Here is a 19,297-nt window from a genome sequence, read left to right as displayed (position 1 = left end):
CCTCAAGGCTTAAGGCATTCTCCATATTTGATGAGCTCTTAAATTAATTGATGCAAGTCAAGAATTTTTTATATTTCAGTTTTCCATACCAATAATAATTTGAACGTTTCAGAGGTAAACTATTTAGCTAACTTAAAGCTATGTTGCGGGATCGCTATTTTAGTGAATTCAGAAACACGCTTAGCCTTTATAAAATCATACTCACTCCTACTACATAGAACGAATTAAGTTATTTAGCCTGCAGGATACCTATGGGCGAATTCATAGATACATAGACTTTAATGTTATGTAAAGAATTCAATTTTGAAGTGCACTCTTATTTATATTTCAATTAGGTTAAACATGGCAAATTTCACGTTGACAACACTAGTGGAAAGTAAAAAAACGTAGGTAGATATTTTGCAGTTTTGTTTTATGCAGAATAGGTACGTTCACCTTTCCAGCCTGAATGAATTTACGTCAGCTTAGTCTAAAACATTTTTACTTTGTTAAAGTTAGAATATCCAAATTATGTTAGTTACATTCGGCTAATTTTTGAAAAAAGATAAGTCATTGTCAGGTTCATTTAATTCATAAGGAGTTTTCACGTAATGCCAAAACAAAAACATGTTAGACATTCATAAACAGATTTTTGAGTAGATTCCGAATTTTCTAAAGTCGTGCCACTTCTTTCCAAAATCTTTGTTCTTCGGACGTTACACGCTGAAACACTGTCACGAATGGTATAAGTAGTGATGAAGGCGAGATGAAACTCTTGCGTGTGTCCGCAGGCGCTGTCCAACACGGGGAAGGTGCGCTTCATGGACGAGGTGGTCGCCGTCACGCGGGAGTCGGAGCGGCTGCAGGCGCAAGGAGTCCACATCATCATCGCGCTGGGCCACTCCGGCTTCAAGGAGGACCAGGCCATAGCCCGCCAGGTGCCCCTGGTCGACCTGGTCATCGGCGGCCACACCAACACCTTCCTCTACACAGGTGCGCCCCGCCTACACGTGTGCTCCACCAGAGCAGGGCCGGATTTAGAGGTCTGGAGGCCTCGGGGCCACAGAGGAGCGGAGGCCCTCTGGCCCAAAATTATTTTACAAATAAAATGAACAATTTTTTTAAGGCGAGTTTTCCAAAAGTTAATTTATTGTGAAATCAAGTAGATTCTCTTAGTATTTAAAAAAACATACATAAATATAATCTGAGACAAGAATTATATCAAAGGAAAAGATGTTTACTAGTGTTTACTTGTCGGAATTTGAAAGATTTTTTTTTTCCGAAGTCGCTATTGTGGGGCTTTCGCCCCGGTTGCCCTCCCCTAAATCCGGCCCTGCATCAGAGAGTTACCAGGCCGGCTCCAGGCCTGGACCGTCGCCTGTCGCGGGCCCCGCGCCGCTGCTTTTGCTGGGGGAGCGTTACGAAAATTGCGATCGCGTGAGGGGAATAGTCAGTCAGGTACGTGATGGAACCGGTAGAGGAGGAGAGTGTGTCAGCGGCGACGCCACTCCCAACGCATGCTCGCAGCGGTCGAATGGGAAGACGGCAAGGGTAAAAGGGGATGATTACGTAGCGTAGCGTGCTATATGCCGGAATTTGTGTCGGTAGGGGAGAGGTAGAAATAACGCAGCAGTGTTGCTACGGAATTCTCGTAACGCTGATTGTGTTTTTCTACTCCTCAGTTTTTTTAAAATTAATTTTAATTTTAAGATCTCAACTCGCATCCTTACCATTCTCAACTATAATATCTTGTTCAATTAAAAAACCTAGTAATTTATATCTATCTGTAAATAATAAGCAAGAAGTTTCACTCCTGTCAGCGTGGAATCCATGCACCCTCATTTTTTTGTTGGTCTGGTGTTCTGTTGAAAATGTGGACATTAATGGGAAAAGGAAAATTAAATTTTCATTATCTTGTAACTTAATGTGCTGGTCAATACCCATTTCAGTTCACGATTTCGTATTAGAAAATCTTTCAAAATTTTTACTGCCACGTATAATACCGGAAATTTTATAAATATATACTGATATAAATATAAATTTATCAGGAAATAATATCAACATATCCTAATATATATTAGCAATACCATCGTCGAAATGTAAATTCCAGGTTGGGTTGAAAATGTTTGAAATAGTAATAGAGAAACATAAAACAGGACTCCGCAAAAACCAGGGCCGATGCTGTTAATAATGCCCGAAGCACAGGTTCCGAACCATTTGCCAGTATATCCTCTTGACCAAAATCGATTCAAGTAACGTTTTACATCTACACAAGATCCACGATAACAGCTGTAAGTATGGATAAATGTTGCGCAATTTTTAACACACTGAACTCCAACTCCAGAGGATCCAGGTTAGAATTCTGATCACGGTTATCCATGGTCTTCTAAAATCGCTCCAGTCAAATGCTGAAACGGTTCTGTACTATAGGTAATTGTGATTCCTTCCACAGTATCCTGTTCTTTGTGGTTGTGTGTTGCCGTCTCAAATTGTCTCAATGTCTTTTAGGCGTCAGCCCAAAATATACTGTACTCTAACCAAGACATTACCTACTCAGTGTAGGTACCATGTCATCTTCCATGCACTTTGCACAGCAACATTGTTAACCTTGTTAACATTTCCCTCTGAATAAGGGAAGGTCAAGGAACAGTTTCCCGTTTACACAAGAACCACGGCAATATCCAATCCTAAATATGGCATTGAAACACTCTTTTCTTTATTTTTGTTAAGTAAGTTCCTTTACATAGGCTTAATATGAAACACATCTCGCTTTTAGGCATTATATCGATATTCCTTATATAACTATAACATATTCACTCAAACATAACATGCAATCATATTCCTCTTCGCATGCATCATGTGTGTCATTTTCATCTTTGCGCGAATCATACCAACTAATTTCAAACAGAGATGCAGTAACACCTTCGTCTTTTCATGCACATCAGATTAAGTGCCCATAACATTAAAGTTCCCTTTCGCACGAGACATGTTCATATGGTAATACAGCCTCGGTTCGATATTCACCAACACCATTGATATCCTTAGACAAAACAGCAGTGATGCCAACAGATTTCTTGTAAACAATTAGTTAGCTATCGTTATATTTAAAAGGTCTGTTGCGTCGATATTGAGGATGCAGGTACAAAATAAACCACAAAAGCTTTGGCAGTTCAAAGTTAAGTCTTTAATAAAAACATATAAATCACACAAAGACGACACCAGTAATTTATTTGCAGTATAATTTCCTAATCTTAAATCGACAGAAGGGTATTGTTTATATTTATTTTCCCTTCTCCATGAATGACAGTAACATAATTGTCAATATAAGGTTGTTGTGCAAAACAGAAAAGGTCACAAAAACTCAATGAACATTGGGAGTGGGATGTAAAAGAAGGAAGTTCTTTGAATGATTCATGAAATATGTATGGTTTAATTTAAACAATGTTTTTAGATATACGATATTTGTGTTTACTTCTGTGTATCATACAGACAACCCGAAGAACGGACAAACGAATGTTGACATCACCAGATTTTGGCTTGATTTTTTTCTGTGTGTTGTTGTATTCATTTCTGTTTGTCCGTTCTTCAGCTTTTCGCTATGACACACAGTTCATGACCGATATATATATATAATTATTTTAGTTCAAGAAAAAATTTGTAGAACAATGTTAATAACATGTCTGTACCTCTGAGGTAAAAGAACACCATGTCCAATATTTTTTATGAAATATACCTAGTTGACACCATGTCCACGATGTACTCTTTTTTATTCTCTCTGTGTATTGTCACTTAGAATTTATACAATTACAGCTGAACTGCAATTTTTCTATCAGTATAAAGTCTGTTACGAGAAAAAATAAAAATTCAACATTTAAATATTAATTATAAAATATTTTTTATTCTCTGAAAGTAAGTCCAAGAACAATATCCATATATTGAGCGAAGAAAGCAGGGAATAAAGGAAGGTGGAGAGGTGTGCCGCGGTGTGCAGGGGTAGAGCCGCGGTGTAGAGTGCGGGGCGTGCGCAGGCAAGCAGCCCGACTCGGAGGTGCCGGAGGGCCTCTACCCCACCGTGGTGACCCAGGCCAGCGGCAAGAGGGTGCCCGTGGTGCAGGCCTACGCCTACACCAAGTACCTGGGCAAGCTGCACCTCGTGTTCGACGAGGAGGGCGAGCTGCAGACGTGCGAGGGCAACCCGATACTCCTGGACGGCTCCGTGCCGCAAGGTGGGTCTGCCTCGCGCCTTCCTCTCCCCACGATCTGGGCTTCAAACTTTCACAACAACCAATTTAAAAAAATAATTGGTTGTCTGTAAAGTCGGTTTACGGACGATAGTTTAACCTGACAACGTCATAAAAAAACATTAATGAAATGTTTGCATACTTTTATGAATAAAATTGAATCATTTTTATTGAATATATCACTATTTTGTATGGATACAAAGAAGGAGTGAAATTAAATCTACAATTAAATTGATAAATTTACTTTTATTTGCACTCATTAATTCAAATATGTTTATTACTTTAACGAAGAGATTATTTTAACTATAACGTTTATACATGTTTGCTATTTAACTTCTTCCAATCTGTGTTATTCTGTTAAGGATAGGACGTTGATAGGAAAATTAGGAAACGAATGGGAGTGTTTCAAGTTTAATGTGCCTCGAAAAAGTAAAATCGATGGTTGTTCCAATCGAGTGGAAGAGAGATAGATGCGGCGCAAGAGTACAATGAGCGTAACGGGACAAAGTTTAACGGGACAAAGTGTAACGGGACAATGAGTCATCCTTTTTCGTGCGTGTAACCGGCGTTCATCGATTTATTAGACGTCACGTCAAAAAAATTCTGAAGACTGTAAACGTTACCGGCCATAACTGCCAATGTGATGTGTGTGCACACTGTGATGTTTAAAATGAATTCAATAAGCAATAGACTTGTAACTTTTATCTTACTGTCAGGGCACACTCCCCGAGCCCCGGCGATTTGTAAAGGTATTTGGGGGCCAGGGGGTCCCCTTACCTTATCTCTTGACGGCCTTGGTTTAAAATTATCTGCAGGCGTGATGCAACTTCGATTACATAGCAAGTTCTTCCCTGCGAAATCCCCCAACACAAGCATACAATTCTCACTTACGCTATTTCCTTCGATACATTTTTTTCTGATTTACTACCCCCATTATATAAAAAAAAATATTTTACGACAGCGACAAGTTTGGCGTTGATTGATATAATTATTGGAAATAGTAATTGGACAGGTGATCAGTGTTCCATTTTAAATCCTTTATCGTTTGCAACAAAATAGTTGTGCAGCTCCATATTCAACCACATTACCGGCCTTGGGGAGCACTTTACACCGTAAGTCGTATGCGTGTTTTCAACTTATTTTGGCGTGACGAACCAGCAACCGTAATTTTTCGGTGGAATTGTGACATACTCCATACGTAGCCTCGTGGTACAGAATTTTTCCGAAAAACACTATACGCGAGGAAATAAAACCAAAATATATTTTTCACATTTTCCTTAAAGTTATTCCTAAGAGAGTTACACGACTATAAAAATAACTATTTAAAATACTTTTGTTACTAAATATTAGAACCTACCTGCACTGAAGCATCAAATCGACCAATAATGTTTGTTTGCAACATCTATGTACACCAGTGAAAATGTGTTGTTCATGTTATTACCCTTCATCAAAAAAATCAGGATGACCAACATTTTTCTTCTATTTATAAATACCAATATGTAATAAATAATTAAGAGAATAGAATTAACAAGTTCATAAAAACAAAACAATATATTCTTAGTTGAGACTTTTTAACTAAATGCGTTCGCGTCAGGTGCTAAATTTAGTTTTCCTCGTAAGTAGGCAAGACGCAATGCACACCACACTCTTAGGGTGGTATGCATCAAAGAAAGAGAATTATGGGCTTTCTATAATTTCATTTTTACGTACTATATATGTAATGTATGTATGCTACGGGTAATACTAGAAGAATAATTAAAACTAAATTTACCCGGGTTAATCTAGCATCATCCAAGGGTTTTGGGTAAAGCCGAATGAATTATCACTAAAATTAATTTAATTTTGTGACTATCCCTAGGTCTACCCAACTCTGCTGGTTAATGTTGGGTGTTTGTCAATTTTGAGCACTTTAGGTTAGGTTAGGTTAGGTAAGGTGAGGTTGAGTAATTAGTTAAGGTATCAATGAACTAAAGTTATAAATTATTTGCTTTTTCTAACATTATCCAGTCAGCTTTGGTTAAACCTAGGTGCACAATTTATTTTAGTGATTATTTGGACTTTACCCAACACCCTTGTATAGTTCTAAGTTAACTAGGGTATACCTAGGTTACTTCTTCAAGCAATAGTCATTATATATATTTTTATAATACAGTAAGTTGCAAAAGAAGGTGCTGCTCATAACTTCAAAGTTAAGCCTCTGGGGTATGGATGAGCGGTATTTTCGAACTCAGAGGTCTAAGCGCTTTGATGCAATCGTCTTAACGCTGTGGCTAACACTTTGAACCGATTCGAACGTCGTAATGCTCGGACCAGTTGCAATGTGCAGCCTGTTGCATCCAAATGCACTTTGCATGTGCAGCCAGACTAGCCAACACCTAATGTAGATCCTAAGCGCAGCTAGTTACGCGCGCTCGTTAGATCGTTACCTATTCTACGGTATTATCGCGTGACTTCATTTGATCTCAAATTAAAAACAGGACATTTTGGATGATTTTTTATTGGCAAAAAGAATAAAGCGTTACATTGTTCTCAAGCATACATACATAAACAATACATGATATATAAGCAGGAAAATAGAAAAATTAACCTAACAGGTATCATTGACCCTTTTTTTAAATTTTTTTTCATTACTAACTAAGACACACCATCACAGTCTTTGGTGGTAGGCTTTGAGGTTAGAGACTATAAACTAAGACACACTCTTACAAACTAACATGTTACGATGTACCGTCAAAATTAAAAGCTAAGACAATTTTTGTTTCTCTGTTAATTGTAAATTTAAAAAGTATTACAAACTAAATGTGTTCTTACCGTAGAACCTATGAACTAAGAAACACTATACGATATGAACCCGTAATACCCGAACTATAAAGTGAGGTATAAGTAACATTACAAACTAATGATATGAGGCGGAATATCGACCGAACTCATGACGCTACATATCATCTACTTACAAGCTATTACATAAGACATTGGCGGCAGGGGCACCGATATAAAGTGAAACATTATTTGTTCTTAAGAGTATACTATTCCCGGCACTGGCCACAAACGAACATATAAAATGTTATAAGCTATAAACTGCAAACTAATGAAATGAGGTAGATTGTTGTCCGTAAAGGTTTGCGTCGTTAATGAACGGCGACTGCTTACAAACTACAAGATGAAGCCGAAACGGTTAAGCATTTAATTTAAGACATAATTACGTTCTAAGGCGCATGCAATTGCCTGAGCAAATAAAAAAGACAATACATAAGATATAATGAATGAAGCGATAAATAACGAAAATATTTTAGAAAAGTTACAATAAACGATAGCCTTCGCAGATGATAGGCGATGACATGAAAAAAAAAGAGAAATATGTTAATCGAAATTAACAATTCCAATAAGTGTTGAGGTCCGGGCCTCCAGGGTTCCCAATTCTGGTACCCATGACGTAGTCTGTCTTAGGAGGCTCGTTGGTAGAAGCTTCCACCATCTCCGCCTTCGCACGCGACCTGGTAGGGTCCGTGTACTAAAGACAAAAATTAACATTAACACTATTGCTTAGAGGTTACAACCGATTCGGTAGGAACAAAGATACTCACTTCCATCGGATGATGGGCGTTGGCGGATGTTCCATCCGGCCTCGCCATACCGTTGCTAATGGTCCAAGCCAGCAACACCATCAGGACTCCCAGAGTTTTCATTTTAGCGGATACTTCACAGCGTCCACGAACTGCAAATGAAAATAGAGAAAATGTACATTTCAGTTGTAAAACAGAACCTCGGTCCCTAGGAGGAACTCGTAGAAACATATGGCTACATACAAAATAAAAATTTAGAAAAGAAGTAAAATATTATAGAATACTTACATGGAGGAGCAGAACAACACGGAGTCACTGGTTGACACTGTCGCTTTAGAGTTACTTGTTAACGCCGCGGCTATCAAATAGCTAGTGCCTTTCATAGGGCGGATCGGGAATTTATATACTGTGCCTCCCGATAACAGGACTTCACAATATTTAATAAAATTACCAAAGTATGACGCACTTCGGGAAAAAAAATAAGCAGGCAAAATTCCTTAAAAAATATTAAACCACAATTTTTAACTATGGATCAACGCTAATCGGTATGAATAATTGCGTCATGCGACTTGAAATAATGGTGAAATTATTAAAACGTTAGGTACGTATTCGGATATTTTTACTGGACTCTTGACGTCAACTAGGTATCTCGCACATCTGTATCCCGTTATTAAATGACATATAATATGTTTTTTATCTGAATTGACGCAATGCATTCTCACGTAATGTAACTGATACTTAAAAATTGTTTGGACCTATGAAACAGTAATATGTCAATGTGTTCATAAACTGTTTTCGAGATAGCAATTCACAGGCAACCTAGAGACCCCGTGTTAAGATACGGAGCTATTGATAAGAGCGTTATGCACGTGACTATCCAAGTATACATAGAGCTCTCGGTAACACACAACAGAATAAGGTGGGCTCTTGTTGCACAAAAAACCATGTATTTTTCTCTGACCTATAATCTGCGGCTCTGGCCCGTAGAAGAGCATGTTGCGATGCACGTAATGACTCGGCGACATTGTAAGACAGACCAGTTTCACCCTCGCGGCTCAGACACTCGAGTCGGCCGGGCAAGATCGTTTACTCGGGAGCGATGTAGTTGCATTAGAATGTACATCGTCGAGGTACAACCGCATACAGTTAGTAACGAGTGTTAATAGGCAGAAAATACAGGTTATCGGGGCGTTGGTCACGTAAATTCCAAAATATTGCTTATCCTCATCCAAATATAGTATCGCTAAGGAAAATAGTGTATAGGTACGCGATATTATATTTCTAATTAGGTACATATGGCGCAAATTAAATTGGAATTTACCAATATGTTTGCCATGATATCATCGCAGCTAACAAATATTATTTTCATATTTAGGTATACCTAACTCAAGTTCTAAATAACAAAATAATTACCGTTACAATAACTTGTTTTTATTTTCCCCGTTGTGCCATTGTGTTGGACATTCCAAATAATCTGATACCTAACAACATATAAATTTGAATAATTTATAGAGCAACTAAAACATAACATTGAGAAATAACATAGCAACCGACTCGATGTTTTCTCGAGCATACCTACATGTTGCACCGCCCGAGAACGATGGTCGCGCATAATTATTATGCAATGTATGACATCGACATTTCATAACGTTACAGGACAACGTATTGAGCTTTGAAACTTGCGTCAAGCTTATATCGTCATACTTTACGTTACGTTTGTGCTCCTTGTATCTACACGGACACACACATACACAGACTCACGCTTTGCACTCAAGGAAACTTGCCTATTGTTTCTATTTACGATGTATAACGTTTCGAGATAACTTAACGTGAAGTAGCAAAGGTCTGGGAGCAGGTACGAGGGATGTCCAAGCATCGTAGGTTCTTATTGAGAAGCTCACCAGCCTGCTACGATCGCAACGTTATGTTACGAGTTCAAGTTTTGCGATATGACATGCACCGAAACTTATGTGCAACAGTTGTCTCACCTGTGTGCAACGTCTAGACATCTTTTGTAGCATACTGTGTCGGGAATGTATTAGGGAACGTGTTACGACACCGATAGACTCGTCTATAGCGAGAAATATTCGAGTGCATTATTTCTCCGGTGCATCCTAGTGCATCGGGTGTTTGTTAAGATTGTGAAATTTAGACTTCTACATCGATGTGCATTCAGGAGATAGGGGTCCTACGTTCTTGTGTTCCCGACTGTATATAGTTGTTTCGTCATGTGGGGTGATCATCTAATCAACAACTCAACTCAGCAATCGACAAGTATATTTGTCAACTACTTTCACACATTTCTTTATGAGCATGCAAGTGCACTGTGATGATTCAGCACATCCCAGCGATCCAACCAAACTGTCGTCAACCACACCCCACCGTTCATGTAGATTAAACCTTTAAGTTTATCACAAATATTGGTAGTGCGGTACTTTCCATTGGCCTAGTCGTGCTTTTTTTGAGCAATGAAAACACCTTTCTACGCAGCACCTGACACATCGGCATATGGCGCAAACGTCTTACCTGAGAGTATTTCATCATTATCCAGTGGGTATCGGGGCATAGCTAAAGTGATCACCGTACATAACCGTTCGCTCCAAACTTCTGAAGAATATAATGCTGGTTTTATTGTTATGTAAACTTATTACTAAAGGTTTTACATACATATTTAGTATTTTTTATTCGCTGATGTACTGCTGAACGAAGGATCTTCGAAATGTGTAATTGAACAGTTACGCTACTTTTTTATTATTTATAATATTTGCATTAACTATTTCTTGCCTGTAAAAACACCTTTTGTCATATCACAAAAAAAACATCCGTCCCTCCATCTCTCCGCCACCGTCCGATGTGGACATGCAGGAGTGTGGAATGCGGGAATGTGGGAGTGTGGGGACGCGAGAGAGTGAGGATTTGGAAGCATGTGGATGTGTGTATGAATGTGGGAGCATGGTGATGTGGGGCCATGGGTATGTGGGGATGCATGGTGGGTGGAGAGGTGGGGATGTGATGATGTGTCGAGGGTGCTGATGTTGAGATGTGTGGGTGTGGGAGCGTTGGGTTGTTTGGGTGTGGGGATGTGGGAGCGTAGGAATGGTGGGGCGTGGGGATGTGGGCACATAGGGATGTATAAGTGTGTGTGTGTCTACTGTGGATCGCAGACAAGACGCTGCTGGCGGAGCTGGCCCTGTGGCGCGGCGAGATACAGAAGCTGGAGAACGAGACCATCGGCCGCACGGCGGTGCTGCTGGACGGCGACAGGAAGAGCTGCCGTCTCGTCGAGTGCAACTTCGGCAACCTCATCACCGACGCCATGGTCGACTACGTGAGTCCCTGCCTCGTCGTCCGCTCCAGGAATCCCCGGCTCGGTGGACCTCCTGCCGACACGTGCACTTGGCATTGTGCAGGAACAACTCCCGCTATTCTGCTGCCACGTCCTCTTGTACTGCTTGCCTTGGTGCCTTGGTGCCTTAGTGCCTTAGTGCCTTAGTGCCTTAGTGCCTTGGTGCCTTAGTGCCTTCGTGCATGGCCGAGCCCAGGGTTATCCTGTGTCCATGCAGGTTTTACCTGGACCTCCTTATCTAGCACGAGTCTAGTCAAGGTGGGACTTGGTCATTACGACAATCCCTGCCATGGCCGGCCGATCCCCAAACAAGACACACGATTGCACGAGACCCTCATCCTGTATGTTCAATTTAGGCCTGAGTAGCAAGATGTAAACTTTTAAGTTTATTAAAATATGCAAATTTTCAAGCCACGTTAAAACAATATAAGGCTCTATCCTAATATCAAAATTTAGTTATTCTGTATCGAGAATTAAAGTTAACCTGGATAAAATATCGTTTGAGCGAATAATTTTCAGGTTGGGTTACCGTAAATTAGCTAAGTTTCCTTTTTCGAGGTCACAAAAGTGAAGTGCTATCTGGTAGCTTAGGGATCGTCCATTAATCACGTGAGGCTCGAAAGGGGGGGGGGGTGGTCTGGAAAAATCACGAAATATCACAAGGGGGGAGGGGGGGGGGTGTAGAGATATATCACGTGTATTTATTTTTTTCGCGCAATTTCTACTAAACGAAAAGCGACGCGTGACCTTGACTCGCTGTAGCCAGGCAACAATATCCCCGCCCGCCGCAACATGAACCACCCGGCTCGGCTTGCCAGTCGCCAGTAAGACTGTGGTTTTGGTGCCGAATACATGCGTAAATCACATATAAGCCTTTCCTTTATTATTTTTATGCCAGTGAGAATAAACCTGCAACCTTAATGTGTGTCTGGACATTTTTATCACTGTGCTTAATTTTCCAGAATTAAATTAGATTATAACTATATTTAAAGATAATATTCAGAAATTTTTAAAAATATTTTGTACCAAATAAATACACGTGAATTATTGGGGGGGGGGTTAGTCTAAAACTCACCACAAATCACTAGGGGGGAGGGGGGGGGTGTTAAAAATTTGCTAAAAAAACATCACGTGATTAATGGACGACCCCTTATCCACAGCATGATTGATACTTCTGGAGCAAACGTACCTAAGTCACGATTGGGAAACTTCACAATAGAGTTAAAAAAAACATAATTCTGAATGACAATGATGCTGTTTTTTCCCCCATCAACACATGTGTGGTTGGCAAGTAGGCACTTATGATTCATTTCTTTAAAAAAAAATTTTTTACCTGTCACATGTACTAACATTGTAACTGTATTTGCGTTTATCCTGCTCAAAAAAAAAAAGAGGGTGTATTTCTGGTCTTAATATCACTCACAAAAGTTTCAGAAAAAAAAATTCGGAGCGTTACCAAGTTATTTTTCAATAGAAAACTGTCTTATAAGACATACAAGGTCAGGATAGGTTTGGCTCTGAGCTGGAGAATAGTGTTGTGTTGTGCCTTGTCCTCAGCGTGCCAGAGACTACGTGGGTAGCGGCTGGACGGACTCCCCCATAGCCATCATACAAGGAGGGGGCATCAGGAACTCCATCGAGAAGTCCACTGATGCAGGTAACACACTCTAAATAAGCCACACCAGTAAAATCCATCAAACATTTCTATATTTGTCCGTTCTAATTCATCCCAACCTGAAAAATTCTATATGTTTTATGTTTTTAATAATTTTCATTTGCGAAACATATGCATAATTGAAAATAAATAAACACTATGTTAAACAATATATTTCAGATGATTCTATTTCCTTAAATTTTTAATGAATAATACCAGAGATGATAAGAAATACCATGTAAATTCAGAATTTCTTGACAGTCTGTAGCAAAAATTTTGAAGTATGCTTGTAAATTAAACGAATAAAATTAAAATCTTAATAGAATTCACGAATTCTTGAAGTTGTAAACTAACCTAAGAAATTTACGTAATTATTATTATGAGACAAAAATGTGCTGTAGAGTAATGAAGTGGTGGTATCATTATGGAAATGTTGACTTACTGTAAGTAGGCTAACTGTGAACCTTTTTATACTTGATCCTTGTTAACTGTCACTTCCTCGAAATTATGTTCGTCACTACCTTCAGAAAAATAGACAAATGTAAAAAATTAGGAGGATGATTCACCAGGTTGATCTCAGAGCAGCGTTGGATTAAATAAATATTCTTAGAAGTGTAGTTAATTTCGGATAAATGTTTTCTTCATGCAAATTTTTTTCCCTTGCTAAGCAGATAAATAGATACTTCAACCATGTTTACCAATGTGCTCTTAAAACTACAAAAATATTATGGAAACCATCAAATGTGTCCTAGAAATCGAAACTATTTGCAAGTTAAAAAGCTTAAATAATTAAAACTTTAAATTTATAATTATCATTAATTTTAATAAAATATAATTTTTTTATTTTAAATATTTAATTTTTATATTTTCTGAGTTATTCACCTTGAAGCCCGTTAACGCGATCCGACAGTGCAGTTCGCTTTAAGATTTTATTTCTATAGTCCATTGTTGGTTACACTATGTCATAAGAAACCTCAAAAACGGAGAAAATTTTTGAATATGCATACTTACAGCCAAAATCAGCCCATGTAAAAAAATTTAAAAAAAAGACAGCACAGAAAGTTATGTGGCAGGAATAGCCAAACAATTATTATTACAGCACATACGGACACATTGGGTTAACAACGAGGAGACAATAGTAACAAGAACATTGAAAAAAAAATCCTGTAACAAACAGAGATGCACGAACGAATCCAGCGATGTGACAAGATGTGTTAGTCTATTTTTCTTTGTTTGTTGACCATATTCCTGTTGTGGAGTATTGTGTGGTGTTTATATCCTGACAACAGCAATTTTTTGCTCAATTTGTGTTTTTGTCATTTGTGTTTTTTTTTTTTTGTAGTTTTCTTCTACAGACATACGTGTGCTTAGCAATGGCGTATGTCCAAAAGCTTATATCAAGTCATGCACTCCCATTGCACAAATCTTTCAAAGATAAGACCGATATTCTTGACCACAACGAAGACAGCGCAGAGGAACGCGGTAGTCTTCCAAAGACGACGGTTGCCCTTCCCCGGGCACAGACAGACTGTAACCCAGTGAGAGGAGGAGAGACTGCCGCGTGTTGTCCGACCAGGGAGGTGGTGCGTGTGCCCGCAGGGATGTCGAGGGCCGACGTGCTGTCGGCTCTGCCCTTCGACAACCCCGTCATCAAGGTGGTGCTGCGCGGAGAGCACCTGCTGGAGATGCTGGAGTGGAGCGTCTACAACTACGACCCCTCCGAGGCGCCGGGCGGCTTCCTCCAGCTCTCAGGTACGGCAGTGCTGCCGGTCGTCATGCGCGGCAGAGCTGCCAGTGGCTGCAAGGTGACCCGATCAGTCTTGAGTGTTTGGTCTATAAGAGTAATAAAACTTGTAGGTAAGAAATTACCATGCATTTATAATTAAGCACGTGTCTGTAATTTTTTTTTGACGTGATAATGTCTTATAAATCGATGAACGCCGGCTGCACGCACGAAAAATTGTCACGTTCCGCCTGAGCCGAGCGTGCAAGAACCGGACAACCACCGTGCGAGAGAAAATCTTCTATAATATCAAACAGGTTAAGGCGGGGCTTTTTAACTAATTGTTCGTGATTATATTTTTTTAACAAATTATTTTAAATTGAATTTGCAAAAAACTGTAAATAATATTTGAAAATTTAAAAAGTATACAAGGGTCATTCTCCAAAAAGTGTGCAATTTCAGTCCCGGTCAGTTTCAGAGTAATATAATATATTTTTAATGCCTGAAATTGCAACATAAATTCAATGGAAACCAATAAAATTTTAAAAACCTGTAGAAAACCTAAATACAATATAATCTCATTTTTTATTTGTCACAAAGTGTGCAATATCTCACCTCCGTGGCTTGTCCCCGCCGACAACTAAGCACTTTTATCAGTTCACTATATTTGAATGGCACAATTTTTATCTGCTTTTATTTATTTGCCATAATGTATACCTGTAAACAAGTTTTTATTGATAAAATAAAGTGCATAATTTATTTATTTCATAATTATATTGGGTGTTTTATGTTTGTCCCTCACACAGGTTCTTACCTCCATCAGTAAGACTTGAAACTGTAATAATTTATTATGGAGTGCATTGCAAGGCAAAAATCTGTAGATAAAAGCAAGGCGTGATAGTCATTTTGTTTACTCTTAAAAATGCAGTTTAGTAAGTTGTTTCAAATGTGTATTTTCTGAAGTTTGTAGTATGAAATATGGATATTGTGTTTTGAAGTTATCACCTCCGTGATAATTATTTCAAGGTAAGAAACATTGTATTTAACGTTCATTCTATAGATAAATGTAATAATGTGGTGAATAAAAGTGAAATCAACAAACACAAATGTCCTAACCTCAAATATGCCATAATTATTTAACTTCAAATTTAAAATTCTCACCTCCGTTACCCTCACCTCCGTTACTTGCAATATTCACGGAGGTGAGAAGAAGTAACGGAGTAACATTTTTCAACATTTTAATTTTGTTATTTTTGTGAGTAAAACATTATGTACACATTATTACATCACATAAATAATTATCAAGCATTAAAGTATATTTCAGGCATAATATATTTATGTATTGGCCATTTTAACATGCTCTTAAAGATGCATTGCTATTAAATGGATGTTAAATTCTTCTTTGTGACCTACAATTAAGGTTATTATAGTAACAGACACTTCCATTGTTCAAAACTGTAGTATAAATAATCACTATTTTGTAAAATCTACAATGCAGTGTTTAAAAAAATAAAAAACATTGAACATGAAATGTCACAAGCTTCTTAAATGTACGTATTCATATGCAGAACAATTTTTCTGGAGTGATGCTTCAAGAAATGTATGCAAAGTTTACTTTCACTAATAATATTTAATTTGAATTTTTAATATTTGTTATTACTTTAACTGTACAGGCCTAATTGTAAATAGATTTTTAAAAAAAATATAGTTTTTGTATTTGCGGGATCTAGTAAGCTAATTACAGTTTATTCTACATTTCAGAATGACTAAAAAGGACAACATCTAAGAAATTTATATTTACTGAAGTTGAGGATACTTCTGTTGTTGCAAGAATAGATATAGTCCAAATTATTGAACAACCTTTGGTGAACAATCGTGGGCAGTATTTATTCAGCAATAATCTGGAAGGCGATGAAAACCTTTCATGAAATGTATTTAAAATACTTTTAATTTGTGAGACCAGTGTGTGTGTATTGCAATTTTTCAAATTATTACTAGTAAGTTTTAATACTGAATAGAAACTTGATATCGGAGGGCTGATTTAACAGTGCAAATTACTTGCTAACATCAAAATTAGAAATTTAAGTTTATGTAAATTAGCGAAATGTGTCTTAATATTATAGGTACATTTTCTGTCTGTCTGTGGTTATTTATTATACTGGCTTCTAGAGATTAACTCTACTCTATGAACTCTATTCTCACCTCCATTACCATAATCTCACCTCCGTGAATGTGAACTTTTTAATATAATATATTTTTGAGGGACAATCACAACAGCAATAATGTGCATAATACTGTAGGTAACTCGTAAAAATAATAATGAAAAAATCATATTTTTAAGTTTTGAGATTTCAAAATCCAAATTGCACACTTCTTGGAGAATGACCCACAATTTTTCATCAATGTTTTCTTGTGACGTTATCACGTAAAATTATCGTCCGTAAACCGACTTTACAGACAACACCCCTTTTTTTTGGGGCGGGGGAGGGGGGAGAGAACCTGTTTCCGATCCTGGGTCCAGAGTCCTTAAGAAACTGCCCGACGAAATTTTGGAATACCTAGCTCAATTAATAAATGGAATACTTAAACTACAGTATTTTCCATCGCAGTGGAAAGAAGCGAATGTGATAGTTTCACATATATCCGGAAGAGATAAGACACTGCCCCAAAATTATAGGCCCATAAGACTGCTGAGTACATTGTAAAAAGTAACCGAAAGCATAATTCTGCAGCGACTAAATTCTCACATTAAAGAAAATAACGTACTGCCGGACGAACAATTTGGTTTTCGCAGCACGCATTCAACAACGCATCAACTGGTCCGTATGACAGAACAAATAATAACTGCGTTCAATCAGAATAGCTATAATCTCGCAGCGTTTTTAGACATTGAAAAAGCCTCTGATAGAGTACTTCATGAAGGCTTAATTTATAAATTATATAAAACTGGTTTCTCCGATTGTTATATTAAATTACTGGCATCGTACATTGTGAAAAGCAGCGGCTGAATGCTCGCACGAATGTGTGCGCAGGACTGCGGGTGAGCTACGACCTCTCCCGCCCCGCGGGCAGCAGGCTGGTGTCTGCGCATGCGCGCTGCGCAGACTGCCGCGTGCCGCAGTACCGCCCCGTCAGCAGGGACGCCTCGTACGGCGTGCTGGCCTCCAGCTTCCTCACCGGCGGCGGAGACGGCTTCGTGGTGCTCCGGGACCACGCCGTCAACTCCACCGTGCTGGGTGCGTGCCGATCCCTCGCAGTCCTGTTCTCTCAACACCCATGGATAGACTCCACTACACTCTACACACTCGGGAAAATGCCAACTGTTCATTGGCTGCTGACTTGTGAGGTCGTCTCGACCGGGTGGCCTGTGATTCGACACGTCTATGAGTGAGGTTCTCTAATTGGCCCTCAGTCCTCCAGATTAACAGTAAACCAATGGCAGAAGCAGCTCCGAGTTATAATTATTTGAATTTTTAGCATAACACGAAATGAATCCGCGAATGTTTCAGGTCTCTAGCTATGGATAGAGACCGGAAAAATTCGTGGGTTCCTTTCGAGACAGGCTGGAATCCAAACTCGTTTAGCTTAATGCTGCGTCAGTGATTGGACCGCAATTTACCTGAAGGACTCTGAGCCAATGGCAAACACTCAACAAAAGAAGTATCGAATCATAAGAATCGCAGTAAACAGGTGTCCCGAGTCGGTAGCCAAATGACCAGGTGATAGTTGCCCGAGTACATAGAGAATCGTGGAGTCTGTCCTAGTGGTCATTGAAACCGCGAATTGTTCCAGTCCCTAGCTATGGAATGTTCGTAAAAGCGAACTGGAATGTTACTGCCACCCTACCCCATTCAGGGGCGTAGCCAGGGGGGGGGGGGATTAGGGGTTCAAACCGCCCCCCCCCCCCCTTTAGCACCAAATCTTTAACTAATTTCTTATTCATCACTCAAACAAATTTCATATTAAAAATAATAACATTTTTTTCCATTACAATAATTAAATTTAAGAACCGAAAACTGCTAAAATAGCACTATTTTACACCTTAAAATCCAAATTTTCCCGTGGGAGGACCCCCGGACCACCCGCTTTAATACGGGGGGGGGGGGGATGCTTCTTAACACCCCCCATACACAAATCCTGGCTACGCCACTGACCCCATTAGGGCGCATATGTGGGAGGGGAACGTGAGAACGCCGGCCGTAAGGTCGGAATAATCTGTCAGTGTAACAACACATGCTGCTTTGAAATTAACGTTTACTTACGTCGCGATATTGACGGCGCTGTAGTGTTCGTGTCGCACAAAGCGTTGGCATGTTGGTTTTGGTTTAAGGGGTTATTTTGAATTATTTGACGACGATAAAATATAGGAGCATAACACACATCGATGTTATGCCGAACATGGGATAACTTGAACTTCCAAACTATACAAAACAATGATCTGAACAACACAGCGACGCACAGGCGAACCCAGCGATGAAACTGTACAGACATTGTGAACAATACCACGACATGGCACAGACGAACACAGACTTCGAAAGACAAAACAGTTTGCGACGCTTCGGGAACTGACATCTGTTCCCGCCATCATGCGCAGACTGTGTGTGTGTGTGTGTGTTCGTCTGTCTTGACCTTTTTTTTTTTGTTTATCTTCAACATAAGTGAAAACCAATAATGGTGTAGATCCATAAAATAATTTTTAATATATAGTCAATTTTCGTACTGATCATGTGTACAAAATGGTGGGTGGAAGTGCCCCGCCAGAATTGGTTAACTTCCTCGTTAAACGCCTCT

General features: G+C 39.1%; 1 protein-coding gene across 1 annotated transcript in view; it reads left to right on the top strand.

Annotated features, from left to right (window-relative positions):
* The window catches only part of LOC134533718 (protein 5NUC-like), a 116,857-nt gene that overhangs the window by 91,248 nt on the left and 6,312 nt on the right, over positions 1-19,297 (top strand). Inside the window, exons 3-8 of the mRNA XM_063371299.1 lie at positions 771-972; positions 4,008-4,205; positions 10,948-11,111; positions 12,687-12,786; positions 14,383-14,535; positions 17,539-17,742. Of these exons, the coding sequence (XP_063227369.1) occupies positions 771-972; positions 4,008-4,205; positions 10,948-11,111; positions 12,687-12,786; positions 14,383-14,535; positions 17,539-17,742 (1,021 nt within the window). The remainder of the gene's footprint in view (positions 1-770; positions 973-4,007; positions 4,206-10,947; positions 11,112-12,686; positions 12,787-14,382; positions 14,536-17,538; positions 17,743-19,297) is intronic.

This window comes from Bacillus rossius, chromosome 7, assembly GCF_032445375.1.
Source record: "Bacillus rossius redtenbacheri isolate Brsri chromosome 7, Brsri_v3, whole genome shotgun sequence".
Taxonomy (NCBI): domain Eukaryota; kingdom Metazoa; phylum Arthropoda; class Insecta; order Phasmatodea; family Bacillidae; genus Bacillus; species Bacillus rossius.
This window is presented reverse-complemented; position numbering and strand designations above follow the sequence as displayed.